We start from the raw sequence: 14863 nt of genomic DNA, 5'->3' as shown, positions 1-14863 counted from the left end.
TCGATGTCTCTCGGACGCCGTCCGGCCAATCACCTTCCATAACCGCAGCCGAGCCCCCGCTGACCTTGGACGGGATTGGCCGGACGACGTAGAATCTTCGTCGTCCGAGAGACATCGAACGCGGGGTTGGTCTGGAATTTGTCTTAGCTGCGCCAGTTTCACCACTTTGTAGAGTCATCTCGTTTGTTATTATTTTGTTTCAAACACCTCATTCTTTCCCAAAAGCAATGTTTGATTTATCTGATGAAATTATTGGTTTATTCTCAACAAATATGCTCAAAATACGTGTTATCACATTTCAAACAACAAATCATTTAACAAGATGAAATTACAACTCAAATGCTATTTATTATTAACTTTTGGTGATATCATATTTTGGTGATAACATTATATTTTGGGCAAAAGTTCAAATTGCCGGTGCTAAAAGGACAGCGAAGTACTCTGCAAATGCAAGCGCCTAGGACATGCCCCCCCCCCCCCCCACAGTATGCGCCGAGCGAAAGCTTTTAATTGTTAGTTTTTGAGATCATGAGATGAGATATGCATAAGGGGCATAAGGCAGTGTTAGCAGGGATCTTGGTGCAGGGAAATGTGTAGGGATTTATTTAATTTTGATCAAGGCCTTATTAGCAACAGGAAACTTGAAGCCTGTTTTTTTTTTTTTGCTTGGACACAATACCTTTTTAGCATGTCAGTCGGGCACACTGTGGTAATTCCGTTCCATATATAGAAACATTTCTATATTTGGAAACAATGTTCCATGTATAGAAACGCTTGTTCCAAATATGGAAACGCTGCGTTTCTATATTTGGAAACGGTAGGTGCACGCTCACCTGTTTGACGATCTTTGCAAGCTCTGGCGAAATTTCGCACAAAACGGTTACCACCAGTGACAAGCCAACATTTGAGTTTATAATCGCAAGGAGGCCCGAAGAAATCCATGGTGGGCCATGGTAATGACGATTTGATTTCCGGTTTGTGTAAAATGTAGAAGAAATTGCGAATAAGAGAAAAACTTCCATTAAGGTTTCCCTTCAAATATGACGTCCAGAACCTGATTTGGGCTGATTTTTGGCAGAACATTGGCTAATTTGGGCTAAATAGATGTTTTAAGTTTTGGCGAAATTGACGTGTCATTTTCACCTGAGTGCTTCCTTGTTGCCACTAGATGGCATTCCACCATCTAGAAAGTTATATAACGCATCTTGCTTTAAAATAAATCATCCGGAATGATCGGTGCTTCTGAGCGTTTCCATTTATGGAACGCAGGGTTTCTATATTTGGAAACGTTTCCAAATATAGCAACGTTTCTATAAATGGACCGGAATTACCACAGTGCGCCCGACTGATGTGCTATTTCTGATCTTTTTCATTGAACTGTCTGTCATGACTTGTCACTTGAGTTATGTTGATGTGCCTGTTGACATCAATTTTTTTTGAAATTATTATTCAAAAACAAATTGAAATGCACAGGTTAACTGTTAAAGTACATCACTTTTATGCATTTTGGCAAGGTACCTATTCCCTCTTAAACTTAAATGGAGTTGGCGCTTCACCTAATGGCTAGTGATGCAAATAGATGCAATTAAATGTGAGATTCTACTGAATTGATATTGTCAATCCTGCACAATTATTTATATGGCATTGGTAAATATTAAACACTTAAAATTTTGAATAACATTTTGCACCATATTTACCATCATTTTCCTTTCATCAATAGGGTGCATACCAAAGATGCATGTTTTTCATGCAATAACAATAAGGTTTGATTAATGCAATGATGTGAGGTGTTTACATATTGAGGACATTGAAAAACTTACCTTATCACCTGCTCTGAAATTTACTTGTTCTTTGTAGTTGTCATATCTCAGTCTCTTCTATTTTAGATTGTTAGGATGTCACTGGATTCAAAGAGAAAGTCAATTCAAATACAGTGTTCTCTTATACAACATGAGTGTACAAGACTCTCTGAAAACATCTCAGAATGTGTGAAGAATGTAAGTGGTGATAGACTTTTGACTCCATTCTGCTTGTTATTTACATGCCTTGCACTAATGGTTAATTTGTACCTTATGTTGAAAATCAATATATGCTTGGTGTTACCTAGAGCGTATGTTTTTGGCACTAACAGTCACCTTCAGTTTACCATAATGTTCATGGAGCAGGTCACTATCATACTTTTTATGCCTTACAGTTGCAATGTTTCCATTTCAGGTTCTGTCAATATCAAAGACAGCTGGAAGAGCTGAGCTGCAGCAGCTGAGTCAGCTCAACACTGAGCTCTCCGGCCGTGTGGCAGGCACCGCTGACCAGGTGGATCTGCTGCAGCAGCGGCTGGAGCAGCTGATGGAGCAGATGTCAGAGGCGCTGCCGCAGCCAGCCGGCGACGCGGGCTCAGTGGCCTCGGCGGCCGGCCGCCGCGAGTCCTCAGTCAGCACCTGCTCATCTCCGCGCCCCTCGCTGTCGCAGGGACGCCGCGCCGACCGCAACGTGGCCCTCCGGCACCTCCGGAAGGAACCGGAGCCGGAACCGGAGCCGGAGACGCGCCCGGATCCGGAGCTGAACTCAGAGCCGGACCCAGGGCCGGGCCCAGAGCAGGAACCACGGGCCGGCCCGGAGCCCTGCCCGGAGTCGGACCCAGAGACGGATTCAGAGACGGACTCGGAGCCGGAGCCGGAGCCGGAGCGGAGGTCGGGACGGGAGCGGCTCGACTACAGCCGTGGCTCCAGTCCTCCGCCAGAGAGCAGCGCCAGCAGCCGAGCGCTGTCCAACGCCGACGTGTCGCACGGCCTGCCCAGTCGCGAGATCAATCTGAAAGTCATGCACGACGTCTCGCTGGCTCACCACGACCTGCTGGAGGACTGCGACCTGCTCTACCTGAACCTGCGCGAGGACCAGCCCAGTCTGGAGACGCTCTGCTCCGACCTGGAGGCGCTGTCGAGCGCGCCGCGCTGCATCCTGGCGGCGGCGCCGCGCGCCGGCGACTTAGTGTTCGCGCGCTGGAACGGCGTCTGGTACCGAGGCCGGGTGTCCGCCGCGCCGGCCGCCGGCGCCGTGCAGGTGCAGTTTGTCGACTACGGTAACTACGACACGGTGCCGCTCTCCGAGTGCCGCCGGCTGCCCGAGCGGCTGGCGCGGATGCCGGTGTGCGCGGTGGCCTGTGTGCCGGTGGGCGCGGCGGCGGCGCCGGACGGGCCGCGCCGCCAGCTGCAGGCGCTGCTGATCGAGGCGCTGCTGGCGCCGGACGCGCCGGTGCGCGCGCTGTTCCAGCGGCCGGCCGGCGGCGGACCGCTGCGCGCCGAGCTGGCCGTCACCGTCACCGTGGGCGCCGAGCCGCGACTGGTCGACGTCGGACGCACGCTCAGCAACGTGATGACCGTCAGTCCCGAGGACGCCCAGCAGCAGGTGACCGGGGAGGGGACGATGCTTGACTATATCACGGTGAACACGACAAATAAACAAATCATCCACTAACCACCAAGCCATGATCGTGAAATATGCATAGAGAGTGCCGGTCTTTTGGCTGCCGTCTTTTCCTAAGATCTCAATTTCAGTACAATATCCGTGTTTTCAATCATCACAAATTTCACCTGACGGATTGCGTTTAAAACAGCTGCATTCTAGTGGCGCATCCCGTTGTAAACCCCCGCTGACAGTGCTTCCTCCGACCCAGGTGGAGACGAAGCACCTGGCTCTGGAGCGACTGATGGTACCGTTTGTGTCTCGGCGCGGCCGCTCCGGCGCCGGCGAGAGCCGCGTGCTCGACTGGCTTTCTACCGGGGACGGCAACGAGGCCGGGGCGCGGAACGGAACGGAAAGGGAGGCTGAGCCGCCCCCTCAGCGGGCCACCAACGGCCGGGTGGCGGCCGACCGGCCGGTCGATCAACTCACAGAGTGAGGCTTCTTTATAGGCGCATCATAGTCATTTCATCTTCACTCTTAGCATGTTTGTGCTCGCATTCACGTGATGATATCGTGCCCTACATTTCGCCACCTGCCTTACTAACTACCATCTTCTCTGGTCCTCCGCCCGTGTCCGATAGTCCACTGCTCACTGGCCGTGTCATCCCCTCCTTTTTGCTGCCATCATTGTTCATTGTCAATCTCACTAACCAGTGACGTGACGAACTACTCTGCCGCCCTCAGCGCGGGCGGCGGCGAGCCAACGGCGGCGGCGCGGCGCACTCTGAGCCCGGTCAAAGCGTCCCCCCAGACGTTCGTCGACCCGCCCAAGTACCGCGGACTGGGCGTGTCCTGGCACAGCCGACCCATCTACCGGGCGCCGCGCGAGCTGTGCGCGCGCAACCCGCACCGGGATGTCATCATAGTGCGGGCGCAGAGCCCCGACAACTTCTACATTTCGTTCGAGAGTCAGGACAAATTCGATGAGTGAGTACGATGGGTGGGGTGGAGCGAGTTACCGTTACGTGCCTAATTACCATTGTTGGTGACAAAATAGCGCGCTGTTTTATCCGGTTGTTCGCTACAATCATCATTGTGTTGTGTGTTACCTCGGTGTAAAACAAACGTATCTCTGGCGGTTGCCTACTTCATTCTATCCATTTATGAACTTCCCGTGCCGTCTGTTGCGGCCTGCTGTTGGTAACCCTTTTATCCCATGAACCGTCGCCATTTCCCTTACCCGCTACCTTCTCTGTCCGTGCGGCCAGGTTCCAGCAGCAGATGCAGACGGCCTACGCCCGGCTGCCGGTCCACCCGCGTCAGGGCCTCCACCCGGACCTGCTCTGTGCCGGCTCCTTCTGGGCGGCACGCTTCTCGGACGACGAATGGTGCCGTGCCGTCATCGTGGGCCAGCTACCGCCAGAGGTCAGGGCTGGGAGCGGACGGTACTGAACGGAGGACGGGATACGCGCTGAGGCTCGTAGGTTTGATTTTTATATGAAGTTGGTCTTTATTTTCTATTAGGTGGTGGGATGGGAGGTAGTATAATGATGATGCTGTAATTTCCAGATACTCCTATTGAATGCTTAATGCTCATTGCTCTGTGTATTCACCTGCAGGTGTTTTTCGTTCTTTCTTTTTTTCGCTGTTGCAAGGTAAGGTTTCAGTGACAATGCTGCATGCTTCCCGATATCATTCTCGGCTGATATTCATCCCGCCCCTTTACCACCTACACCACACCGGCTGACGCTGCGCCCCGGTCCCGCCGCAGGGCGGTGACGGTCTGCCCAGGTACCGGGTGCACGCCGTCGACTTTGGCGACGAGGATGAGGTGTCGCCCGACCAGCTGCGCCCGATGCTCGAACAGTTCGCCTCGCAGCCCGTCTTCCTCGTCCGCGCCAAGTGTTCCGGGGTGAGAGAGGAGGGGAGGGAGAGATGGCGAGAGCGGAATGGGAAAGAAAGTAGGAGTAGAGTGGAAGAGACTGAGTGTTGAACGGAGTAGGAGTGAGTTGACGATATCGGTTAGCGAAGAAGTGAAAAAGATAAAAGTTTTCAGTCGGCAGCCACGTCACTACTGGAGTTCGTTGTTGAATGATTACCTCCATATCGCACCGCGTGTCCCCCTGATCTTCCGCTGTTGTCCCTGACCTACCGACTCTGACCGCGGCTGCCCTTCCATCCCTGACCTCCCGTTCCCTGACCCCCATTCCCTGACCCCCGTTCCCTGACCCCCATTCCCTGACCCCCCCATTCCCTGACCTATCGGCCCCCCTGACCTATCGGCCCCCCTGACCTCTGACCCGTCGTCCCGCAGGTGGCTCCGCTAGCGGGCGAGTCCGACTACTCGGCGGAGGCCCGGGAGCGGTTCGTGGACCTGGTGGACGTCATCAACATCAACGCCCATACAGTCAGCTCCGAGACCACTGAGTAAGTACGGAGCGGCGCGGGCTGTAATGAAATACCTACTGAAAATCGAATACGATGGCGTTGAACGCACGCCAGGGGCTCTTAGTTGAACGAAATTTGAATTGCAGTTTCGTTTTTTTTCGGCAATTTACGTTTTCTAGGGAAGTATATTTTAATAAAAGTAACAATGATCGGCTCTTGTAATCGGCTTTTGAGTTTCGTCACTAAGCATCTGATCTTCTGAATATGAATCAGGTGACTACTGGAAGTCGCCAATCCTATCCACCCCTCAGTGTAATTAGCCCGTGAATTCGAGTAGCGTCACATCCACAGCAGGCTTTAAGCTGTGAAAGTTGAGCAGGTAGTGTTGTCTGGCCATTATGACCCCCAGACGGGTGCACGTTCGCAGTCGGTGTCGCTGGGCCGCTGTTTGTAACGCCAGCTCTGCACGGTAGCTCGTATTCGGGCTCCCATTACAGCCCTGTCAGCGGTCTAGGAGTTAGGACAGTCTGTGTGCTGACGACCGCGTGGGCGCCCGGGTGCTTACCGCTGTCCGTCCGTCCCACAGGGAGTGTCTGGCCGTGGTGCTGCACCGGCTGGAGAGCCTTATTGTACCGCGGGCGCCGGGTTCTGACCGCTGACCGTCCCACAGGGAATGCCTGGCCGTGGTGCTGTACCGGCTGGAGGACTGTGACGTGGTGCCCGTCACGCGGACTATGGCAGAGGAGGGCCTCGTCGAGCACTGGGAGGTGCAGGAGGACGTCGGGGCCGCCGCCACCAGGGTGAGCACCGCGGAAACGAACGGGTTGCAATGCCGCTTTCGACAGTCTGGGTTATCAGATGGTGCTGAATTTGTGTTTTGGTACTCCAAAACGCTGCATAAATATGAATGTTTGTAACACGTTTGAGTGTCATACATTCATGTGTTTCTTCGGACCTTGTTCACTGATATTTGATGTTACTTTGGGTGCAGATTGATGGTGCATCTGCGGGCCGGTTGGTGTGAGGTAGCGTAGTGCCGTGCCGTTCAGGTAGTGCCGTGACTGACACTCCCCCCCTCCTCCCCCCCCCCCTCCGTCAGCCGGCGCCGCTGGAGGCCCTCCCCTCTGCCGATGACACCGCCGCGGAGCCCGGGTTCACTGTCCCACCGCCACCTCCACTGGCCTCTTCTGATGACGAGTGGCGTCCGCGCGCGCCCGGCGAGCCGCTGCGCCTGCCGCCGGCCGGCGCCGTCGTCTACGTGAAGGTGACGGCCGTCATCTCGCCGGAGCTGTTCTATGTGGTGATGCCGTTCGGAGTCCGCGCCGCCCAGCGCGTCAACGAGGACTGTGAGTCGGGGAGGATGAGGGATGGCTAGGGGACGGGGTAGCTAGGGAGGGACTGGTCGCGAAATGACTAGAACGGCTTCAGTTTCAGACTGTTGTAAGGGGACCATGGGGAAGTAATGACGTATATTACTTGTTGGGTAGAGATGTCTCCATTTTACCTGTATTTTAGATGGAAAATCTAGTTAACAATGTAATATTTAGATCTGTTAAATATGTAACTGTTTTTTGACTATTTGATAAATATGTGCATGAATCTGAAAAAAATGATAAATTCCGTAACTGATTCAGACGTCTCTCACTATTCTGTTCTTGTCCTTTTCTCTCTGCTTTCCCCTCAGTAATTTTCCATGTACCTCTCTCCAGCCCCTGTCCCGGCCCTGACGCTCGCCCGGTCCGTCTCCAGTTATCGGCGAGGTGCGCCGTCTGGCCGAGGCAGAGAGCGTCGAGATGCTAGCGGCGGCGATGCGGCGCTTCTACGGTTCGCGGCCGGCCGAGGGGTCGCAGCCGACGCCGCCGGTGGGCGCGCCCGTGGCTGTCCGGTGGCAGGGCGGCTGGCACCGGGGCACCGTGCTAGTCGCCGACGAGGACCACGCCGAGGTGAGCAGGGGGTGTTTAGAGTCGGTGACAAGTAGAAATAGATGCTGACCGTTACCAGTCCAATTATGTGCTTAGCACTGTCCGTAATCAGTGAGCGTTGAGTGGCACGCTCCTCTTGGTTTTCATGTTAATTTAATACAGCACAGCTGCATCCTGGCTCATTTGCTGATGCCAGCAGTGATCCGTGTTCATGAGGTATCCCAGTCTGTAGGGCGACTCGGCTCACTCACCCCCCCCCCCCCCCTCGTGCCCAGGTGTTTCTGACCGACTGGGGCCACTCGGAGCCGGTTCCCCGCGAGGACCTGCGGGAGCTGGTACGCCGGTTCCAGCAGCTGCCCGCCCAGGCGGTGGCCTGCTCGCTGGGCTCTGCCAGCGAGCCGCCGCCGCGCCGCTGGCCGCCGGCCGCCGTCGAGCGGCTGGTGGCGCTGGCCGAGCACGGCCTGCTGCTGGCGCACGTGCTGGCCGCGCCGCTGGCCGGCGGCGCCTCCTCGGCCCAGTCGCGGCTGCTGGTCGACCTGTACCACGCCACCGGACTGGACGACGGCGTGTGGGCGAGTCGGTTCGTGTGCGGCCAGTGAGGGAGCGGCGCCCGGTCCGGTCAGTCGCCGCTCAGACGCACGGCTGTGTCCGCTCCGCCGGGGCGCTGTTTCTGCGTGCTGACGTTTGACTCATGTGATAGCGCCGAGGGGTGGAGGTGCGTTGTGATACCGGCCCGTCCGACGGGACCGGATGTCGGGGCGGGACGGCCGCTGTCTGTCCCACCAAGCTGTCTGTTTGCCACTACATTTGTTCCCGGGGCTGCGTCCACAGATGGGACGCTCCTCTCTTCAGTGAAGGTAAGGTGACGAGGCAGGGTAGTCTGGAGTCTGGACGGTACCCGGCAGATATTTAACCTCGAGGCGCCCGTGGGTAGACTGTTGACAGGCGGACGGGGGCGCCGGGAGTAGACGTTCGGATGTTTGGGTTGATACGGAGAAGGTTGACTAAGCAGGCGAGGGCACTTAAGTTCGTACGTTGTGTCTTGCCAATCAAAGTTATTCAGGGATTTCTGTCGTCGATGGGAATGTGTGTAGCCTAGATGGGTGTGCAAATTCTGCAGTAAATGAGTTACTTTAATTTCTCTTCCGCTGAAAGTTGTATTCCCTTCACACATTTCTTCAAAATTTCTATCTGCTATCCAAAATATTCACTTTATCACTTCTTTAGTCGTCTCTGGCAGGAAGTGTGTTGTAATTGTATAAATTTGCCAGTCACGATATTCTCGAATCCGCGTGTACTTTCTGGGTCATATCAAACCACAATAAGTACTCCTAAAACTTGGTAACACCGCCTCTTCCCTAGTCCATTCACGCTCCGAAACCAAAACATGGTTCATTGTATTGTGGTGACGCCAACTCGAATCCGAGTAATGCCCCGGCGTTTGACGTAGGACAGTCGCAGTTCGGTACTGCCACCAAGAGCTGCAGACCGGGCCGAGTTTCCCCGAGTCTGGGCGGTGGTGCGTTCATTGTCCGCCCCGGAGTGACATCATTCAACCGTTCCATAGTGTGGGATGTTTGTAGGTATTGTTATGCGTATGTGCTATGTTGTGTAGAACGGGGCAACAATTACCAAGCATGGACTTTGCTGTTCCTGCCAAAGCAAAGAACGTTAGAAAATTGCCAAGCAAAACAGTCTGTTGTAGGTGTGAGAGGCGTATTTTTCACCAGTGTTGTTCAAAGTGTAAAAATTTTTGTCATTTTATACAGAAATACAACTTTATTTTTTCATTTAAACCTTTTACTAAATAGGATTTTTCCTGATAGATTATGCGTCCGGAAATTGCATTGTGACCGTTGACGGTGATCATCTATTAATGCCCTCAATCACATCAATCAGCTGTCAGCTGGAGGCCGAACCTCAGAAGCCGGCAGCTCCGGAACACATTCCATTCTCTGGCGGAATGGGCTGGACGAGGAAGCATCTTGTTGGGGTCGCTGGGCTAGCTGTTGTTGCGTGACTGCATGGAGCGTCCTCCTGCCATTTTGTAGTGTTTTCCAAAAAATATTTTTTTCTTGCTACAGGGCTGTGGAAGAAAACAGAGTCTCACAAATAATGTCACCACGTTGCCTTGTTATAACGGTATGGTGCATTTTATGGTTTTACTTCGACCGTCGTATTTTACTTCGACGCTCATACATAACTTTAACACCACTCATGACTGGAGTCAGGGTTATTCTACTAAAGTACCTATCTAATATCTAATGTATCTAGTTAGTTGTACTGAACCTAAATGGCCCAAAAATTCTAGCATTGTTCCTGTAAATTATTTTTCGTAAAAGATATGACAAGTATTCCAAGTTGGAAATGACGTATGCACTTATCCATAATGCCGTGCAACTAGGCAAATCCGTCCAGTCTTTGTGGACTGCAGCTCACCTTTACAGACCGCCTCCAGTCCGATCATCTGACAGCGGGTGTTGGACGGACAGTTTCGGTTGGCGCAGGTGATGAACGGCACCACTGGAACGGTGGCAGAGTGAGGACGTCACCTGAAACGGTACGGTATTACCGAGTGCAATTATGCCGGCCTGCTGTCTGCACATCCTTCAAATCTATACAAAACAAAATTGTTTGACCGGAAACGTTTAAACTATTTAAATGACTTACGTAAAAACATCAAAACTCCACATGTTTCTATAGTGTTGTATATCATTAGGCTTTAGTTGCATGTTTCCTGAACATGGTGATAACTTTCGATTCCTCCTATATATCCTTCTCACCTGCCTGCTGCCCCTGAGGCCGCCACTGCGCCCTCCCTCTCCTCACACCCCTATACAGCCCCATTACCCCGCTGCCGGTAAGGGATCGGTATCTGCTTACCGCCTGGCTGGCACACCTTGCCGCAGGCGTTATCACAGCACTTCAGCTCTGGCGAACAGTCGTCATCCACCTGACACTGGAATCCACAGCGGGTGGGCGGCCGCGCCACCGCCTCCGGGCAGAAGCCCAGGTGCTGCTCCGTGGACGCTGCTCGCGAGCGGTCCAGAGGGGAGAGGCTGTTATACGCTTTGTGAAGCGGCGAGTACTGGGGGGCGTATCGTTCAGTCTAACATTTTCCATTGATATGGCAATCCAGAAGTTCTTCAATACTGATATTAAAGATTTATTGTGGTTATGGGCGCAAAATGACCACCGCAGTCGACGCGCCCGTAAGCTCTAATAAACAAACAAAGATTTATTGTGGAACGTCCTGATTTTCAAGGTATAAAGCCGATCAGCCCCGTTTTAAATACATTTCGACTTGTATTTCTAATTTATCTTTGAGTCTGAACGGACTCAAGGACTCAGGCTCTGACTGAGCCTAGACTGCTTCAGGCGTGTTTATCGCGCCTAAACTCGCTATCGTCATCGACATATACCGGGGTCGACGCAGAGCCGGTGGCAGCCCAGGTTGCAGCACAGCTTGTCGCCCTCGCAGTCTGTGTCCTGGCGACAGACGAGGATCCGGTTGGAGCAGAACTGGCCGTGGAACGGGCACTGGCCCGACTTTGAGTGGCCTGGAGAACAGGGGGGGGGGGGGGGGTATCGCCAGATGTCACACGGGAACATGTTGTGACTTTTGAGCGGCAAGACATCGATCAAACATGGCAGGCATGACAAAGTATGGTCACTTACATGGTTAGCGTCATAGTAAAGCGGGGAATATGAACTGAATTCGATCCCTGTGTAATAAATCCTATCAGTCAGCAGTCTTCCACTTCTACATGGGTCATTGGTTCGGTGCGATAGCGGCACCTCATTCGCTCCACGGTCGGTTGTGAACTTTAGCTTGCGATTCTGTCCGGTAGGTGGCGGCGGAGTTAAACGCCTGAATGTAGGCTGTACCGCAATGCAGCTAGCGTGTCTCGCTAGTCACACGTCTTTTCATTGCGATTAATAGCATCCGCCTCGCTATCACTGAGGTTTTTCATCGATTCAACATGCACATTGCCTTTGAGTAAGGGCCAGCTCGTTTACAAATCGCCACTTGCTAGTAAAAAAAAAACTCGTCTTTGGTAGTGATGTCTATTAGGTACAGAAAATATGAATGCCGATTATGCCGATACCAAACCAAATACCAACATAAACCGTGAGGAAATACCGATACCGAACCAACTTCATTATATGAGGGAAATACCGACTTTTTACTAATTTCTCAGCCTCTTATACATTAGTGAGGTTTCATAATACCAACAAAAACATTACTCATTATGATTGAAATACCAAATACCAAGTTGGTATCGGTTTGGTATCGGTATACCAAAAAGTTGGTATACGATTGACATCTCTAGTCTTGGCACTAGCCATCCGCGGTCCGGTAAGCGAGGTCTTACCGATGCAGGTTGGCCCCGTCTCCAGGTCGACGCACTCCTCCCCCGGCCGGGCGCAGACGATCTGATCACACGACGACGGCCGCACTACTGTGAAACGAACGTCACACAGGTCACAGTCATCCACGTATGTTACGATCACACGACGACGGCTGCACCACTGTGAAACGTCACACAGGTCACAGTCAGCCACGTGTGTTACGATCACACGAGTCACACGACGGCGGCTGCACCACTGTGAAACGTCACAGGATGTTAGGAGAGATAGTCAGCTTGCTTAATCTTGTCGCATAAAGGCTATCCATCTATTGTAGCTGCGTGACTGGTTCATCTCATTATCTGAAATAGACAATTGCCCCCTACCACGGGCTGCCACGTTACGGGGAACATATGACTTGATTTTTTAACTTTTAAAACTCACCGGCATTCACACATTGCAGTCCGCAGTCCAGCGCGCAGCATTTCTCCTGGGGGCTGCAGTCGACGTCTGCGAAGCACTCTTTGGGCGCGGCCTTTACGAGCAGACAGGAGCGGGTGAGCTGGCGGCGCGGACAGAAGCCGGGGTGGGCCGAGCCCGGCTCCAGAACCACTGGCGAGTCAGGGGAGGGAGTCAGAAGGGCTCTGCTATTCCAACCAGGGCTGGGAGGATCCAAAATAATACCTATCCTTGGCTCATCCTCCTAAGGCGAAATAGATATGTCCTTGACGAATATTATTTTTGGTTGAATAGATGTTGAAAATACCATGCAATCTCGTCCGGCTAAGTTTAGCTGTCCTGACTTAATTCCGAATCCCGCATTACCTACCACAGCGCATAAGTGACTTGCAATACCTACCTACAAAGCTTGCAGGGGCACTTAGTTTACTGGGTGAGTGGTATAATTGATATATTGGTCCGGGGTATTCTTATCGGGCAGTGAGGGACAGCGTGCACTTTGAAGTCTGCTCTGCCGACATTCCGAGTTAGCTGCTCTGTTGTGATAAATGCTCTCAAACTGGTTTTGACTGCGATTGAGTTTGATGGCGAGGCTATTCCCGCAAAAACCGGACGGGTGTTTGCGGACGAACTGTCAATGTACAATCTACCACATGCACTTAGCAATGACGGGTTTGCACTCGGCCATCTCCGATATGTCAATCAATGTGTGCTGAAAGGTTGTGATACATTACTTATTTGTCATCATCGATCAGGTGAGTTTAGTGACTCGGTGCCAAAATATATCAGGTGTACTTTTTGGGAGGCTTTATCAGAAACATGGGGTAAAGTTAGCATACCCTCTTGGCATCCTCTAAAGGTTGTAACGGGACATTATTGGATTGATATGCCTGAGACGTTTGGCTTTGATCATTGCCGATTCGACAGCAATTGCCCGTGATTGTAAATCTTACCACAAAGAATAGGTATATTTACCCGACCTTTTTTAATGCAACAGCTAGCAATCGCAATTAACCATTCCTTCACTTACCTGCGAGGTCCGTGTCGGGTCCTGTCGCCTTCGGCGGCGGTCCCCTCTCTCCCAGTGAGAGCAGCGATCCTGCAGATGACGAGGTGATGACCTCCCCGAGGTCGGCGTCAGGTCCCGTCGCACCCACCGAGGGCAGAGAGAGCCCCAGCGCTCCAGTAGAGGGCAAAGAGAGCCCCAGCTCGCCAGTCGAGGGCGGTGACAGCCCCTCCGGCCCTCCTGATGGCGGGGAGAGTCCCTCCGGCCCTCCTGATGGCAGTGAGAGCTCTCCAGTGCGTCCCGGCGGCGGTAGATACTCCCTCGGCGGCGGCAGGTACTCTCTCGGAGGAGGCAGGTAGCCGTCGGCCAGGACACTCCCCCGCGCCTCCAGCGGCAGCTTGTCAGCGCCGCACAGCGCCACCAGCAGCGCAGACAGCGACAGGACTAGGGGGATCATGGCTGGGGGTGTTTCTCAAAGGAAGACGTTCGAACTAGGCTACTGGAATCGAACCTGGAGCACTCGACTGGTGAAAAGAAGGATATATCTTGCGCACGTCTGTTCAAATCGCCGTCCGAGGTTCAAGAAAACGCCCAGGGAAGGCTTGGAAAACTGGGATCAGTCACCCCTGTGACCGTATGATGACAGGCGAGATCGGCTGGGAGAGAGCCGCGCGGGTCTGCCGGCGGCTGCGGAGCGACTGTCGGGTGCCGGCCTCTCCCGTCCACCGCCGGCCGGACGGGAGGGCGGGAGGGCGCCCACCTTCCCTGAGTGGAGGGAGGGCGCCGGGCGGAGGTCAACGACGCGCCGGCCGGCGGCGGGCAGAGACGGCAGCGGAGGCCCGACCTAGGAACCTGTTCTCGTCCGGCCTGTGATCGGTGCACCCGGTGATCTGGTCGTCCGCTACCGGTCTGTCGCCGCCCGTCAGAAATGATCGGAGGTGATCAGAGGTGCGGCGTCGCAAAAGCAGCGATGTTATTGGCGCACACATGATAATTAAATCTGCGAAAATGGTATCGGTTTACTTTTAAGGACGGAATCGGAGTTCGTTCGTTGTATTTGTAGTTCGCAGTTGTAAATATGTCGTGGCAAAGTTTCGACGGGAAGTCATCTCATGGAGCGATGGAATGAAAACACCGTGATAATCATGGCCATCAAGAGCGAAGCTTTTTCGGTTGCCTATTTCAGCGAATGACCTGCATGCCCAACGAAATGAAACCTGAGTAGCGAGGCTCCAAGTCACACAAACGCTTGTCATTCGGAGCTCTACAACACAAAGAAACGCTGAGTCCTGCGCAACGGAGCAACATGCCTACCGCTGCACAGCTATCGAGCAAC

The 14863-nt window shown here is 53.2% G+C and overlaps 2 protein-coding genes and 1 long non-coding RNA gene across 3 annotated transcripts; 1 reads left to right on the top strand and 2 right to left on the bottom strand.

The window, feature by feature from the left end:
• The first annotated feature begins 1892 nt into the window (after positions 1 to 1892).
• Positions 1893 to 9499, top strand: LOC122380319. The gene is made up of 11 exons (XM_043363374.1): positions 1893 to 1997; positions 2215 to 3405; positions 3674 to 3894; positions 4147 to 4389; positions 4671 to 4827; positions 5174 to 5314; positions 5717 to 5829; positions 6461 to 6590; positions 6890 to 7136; positions 7540 to 7733; positions 7988 to 9499. Exons 1-11 carry the CDS (start codon positions 1896 to 1898, stop codon positions 8309 to 8311), a joined length of 3063 nt encoding a protein of 1020 aa, XP_043219309.1. The 5' UTR covers positions 1893 to 1895; the 3' UTR covers positions 8312 to 9499.
• Positions 9500 to 9562: 63 nt separating this feature from the next.
• LOC122380320 lies at positions 9563 to 10237 on the bottom strand. Its single transcript, XR_006256316.1, has 2 exons — positions 10152 to 10237; positions 9563 to 9798 (listed from the first exon to the last, which is right to left on the bottom strand). It is a non-coding gene; the product is annotated as an uncharacterized LOC122380320 (long non-coding RNA).
• A 308-nt stretch (positions 10238 to 10545) lies between these two features.
• Positions 10546 to 14016, bottom strand: LOC122380352. The gene is made up of 5 exons (XM_043363438.1): positions 13552 to 14016; positions 12507 to 12674; positions 12089 to 12175; positions 11135 to 11272; positions 10546 to 10742 (listed from the first exon to the last, which is right to left on the bottom strand). The coding sequence occupies exons 1-5, from the start codon at positions 13982 to 13984 to the stop codon at positions 10546 to 10548; spliced, it is 1023 nt and encodes a 340-aa protein (XP_043219373.1). The 5' UTR covers positions 13985 to 14016.
• Positions 14017 to 14863: the final 847 nt, after the last annotated feature.

This window comes from Amphibalanus amphitrite, unplaced genomic scaffold (genome assembly GCF_019059575.1).
Source record: "Amphibalanus amphitrite isolate SeventyFive unplaced genomic scaffold, NRLGWU_Aamphi_draft 000096F_arrow, whole genome shotgun sequence".
Lineage (NCBI taxonomy): Eukaryota > Metazoa > Arthropoda > Thecostraca > Balanomorpha > Balanidae > Amphibalanus > Amphibalanus amphitrite.
This window is presented reverse-complemented; position numbering and strand designations above follow the sequence as displayed.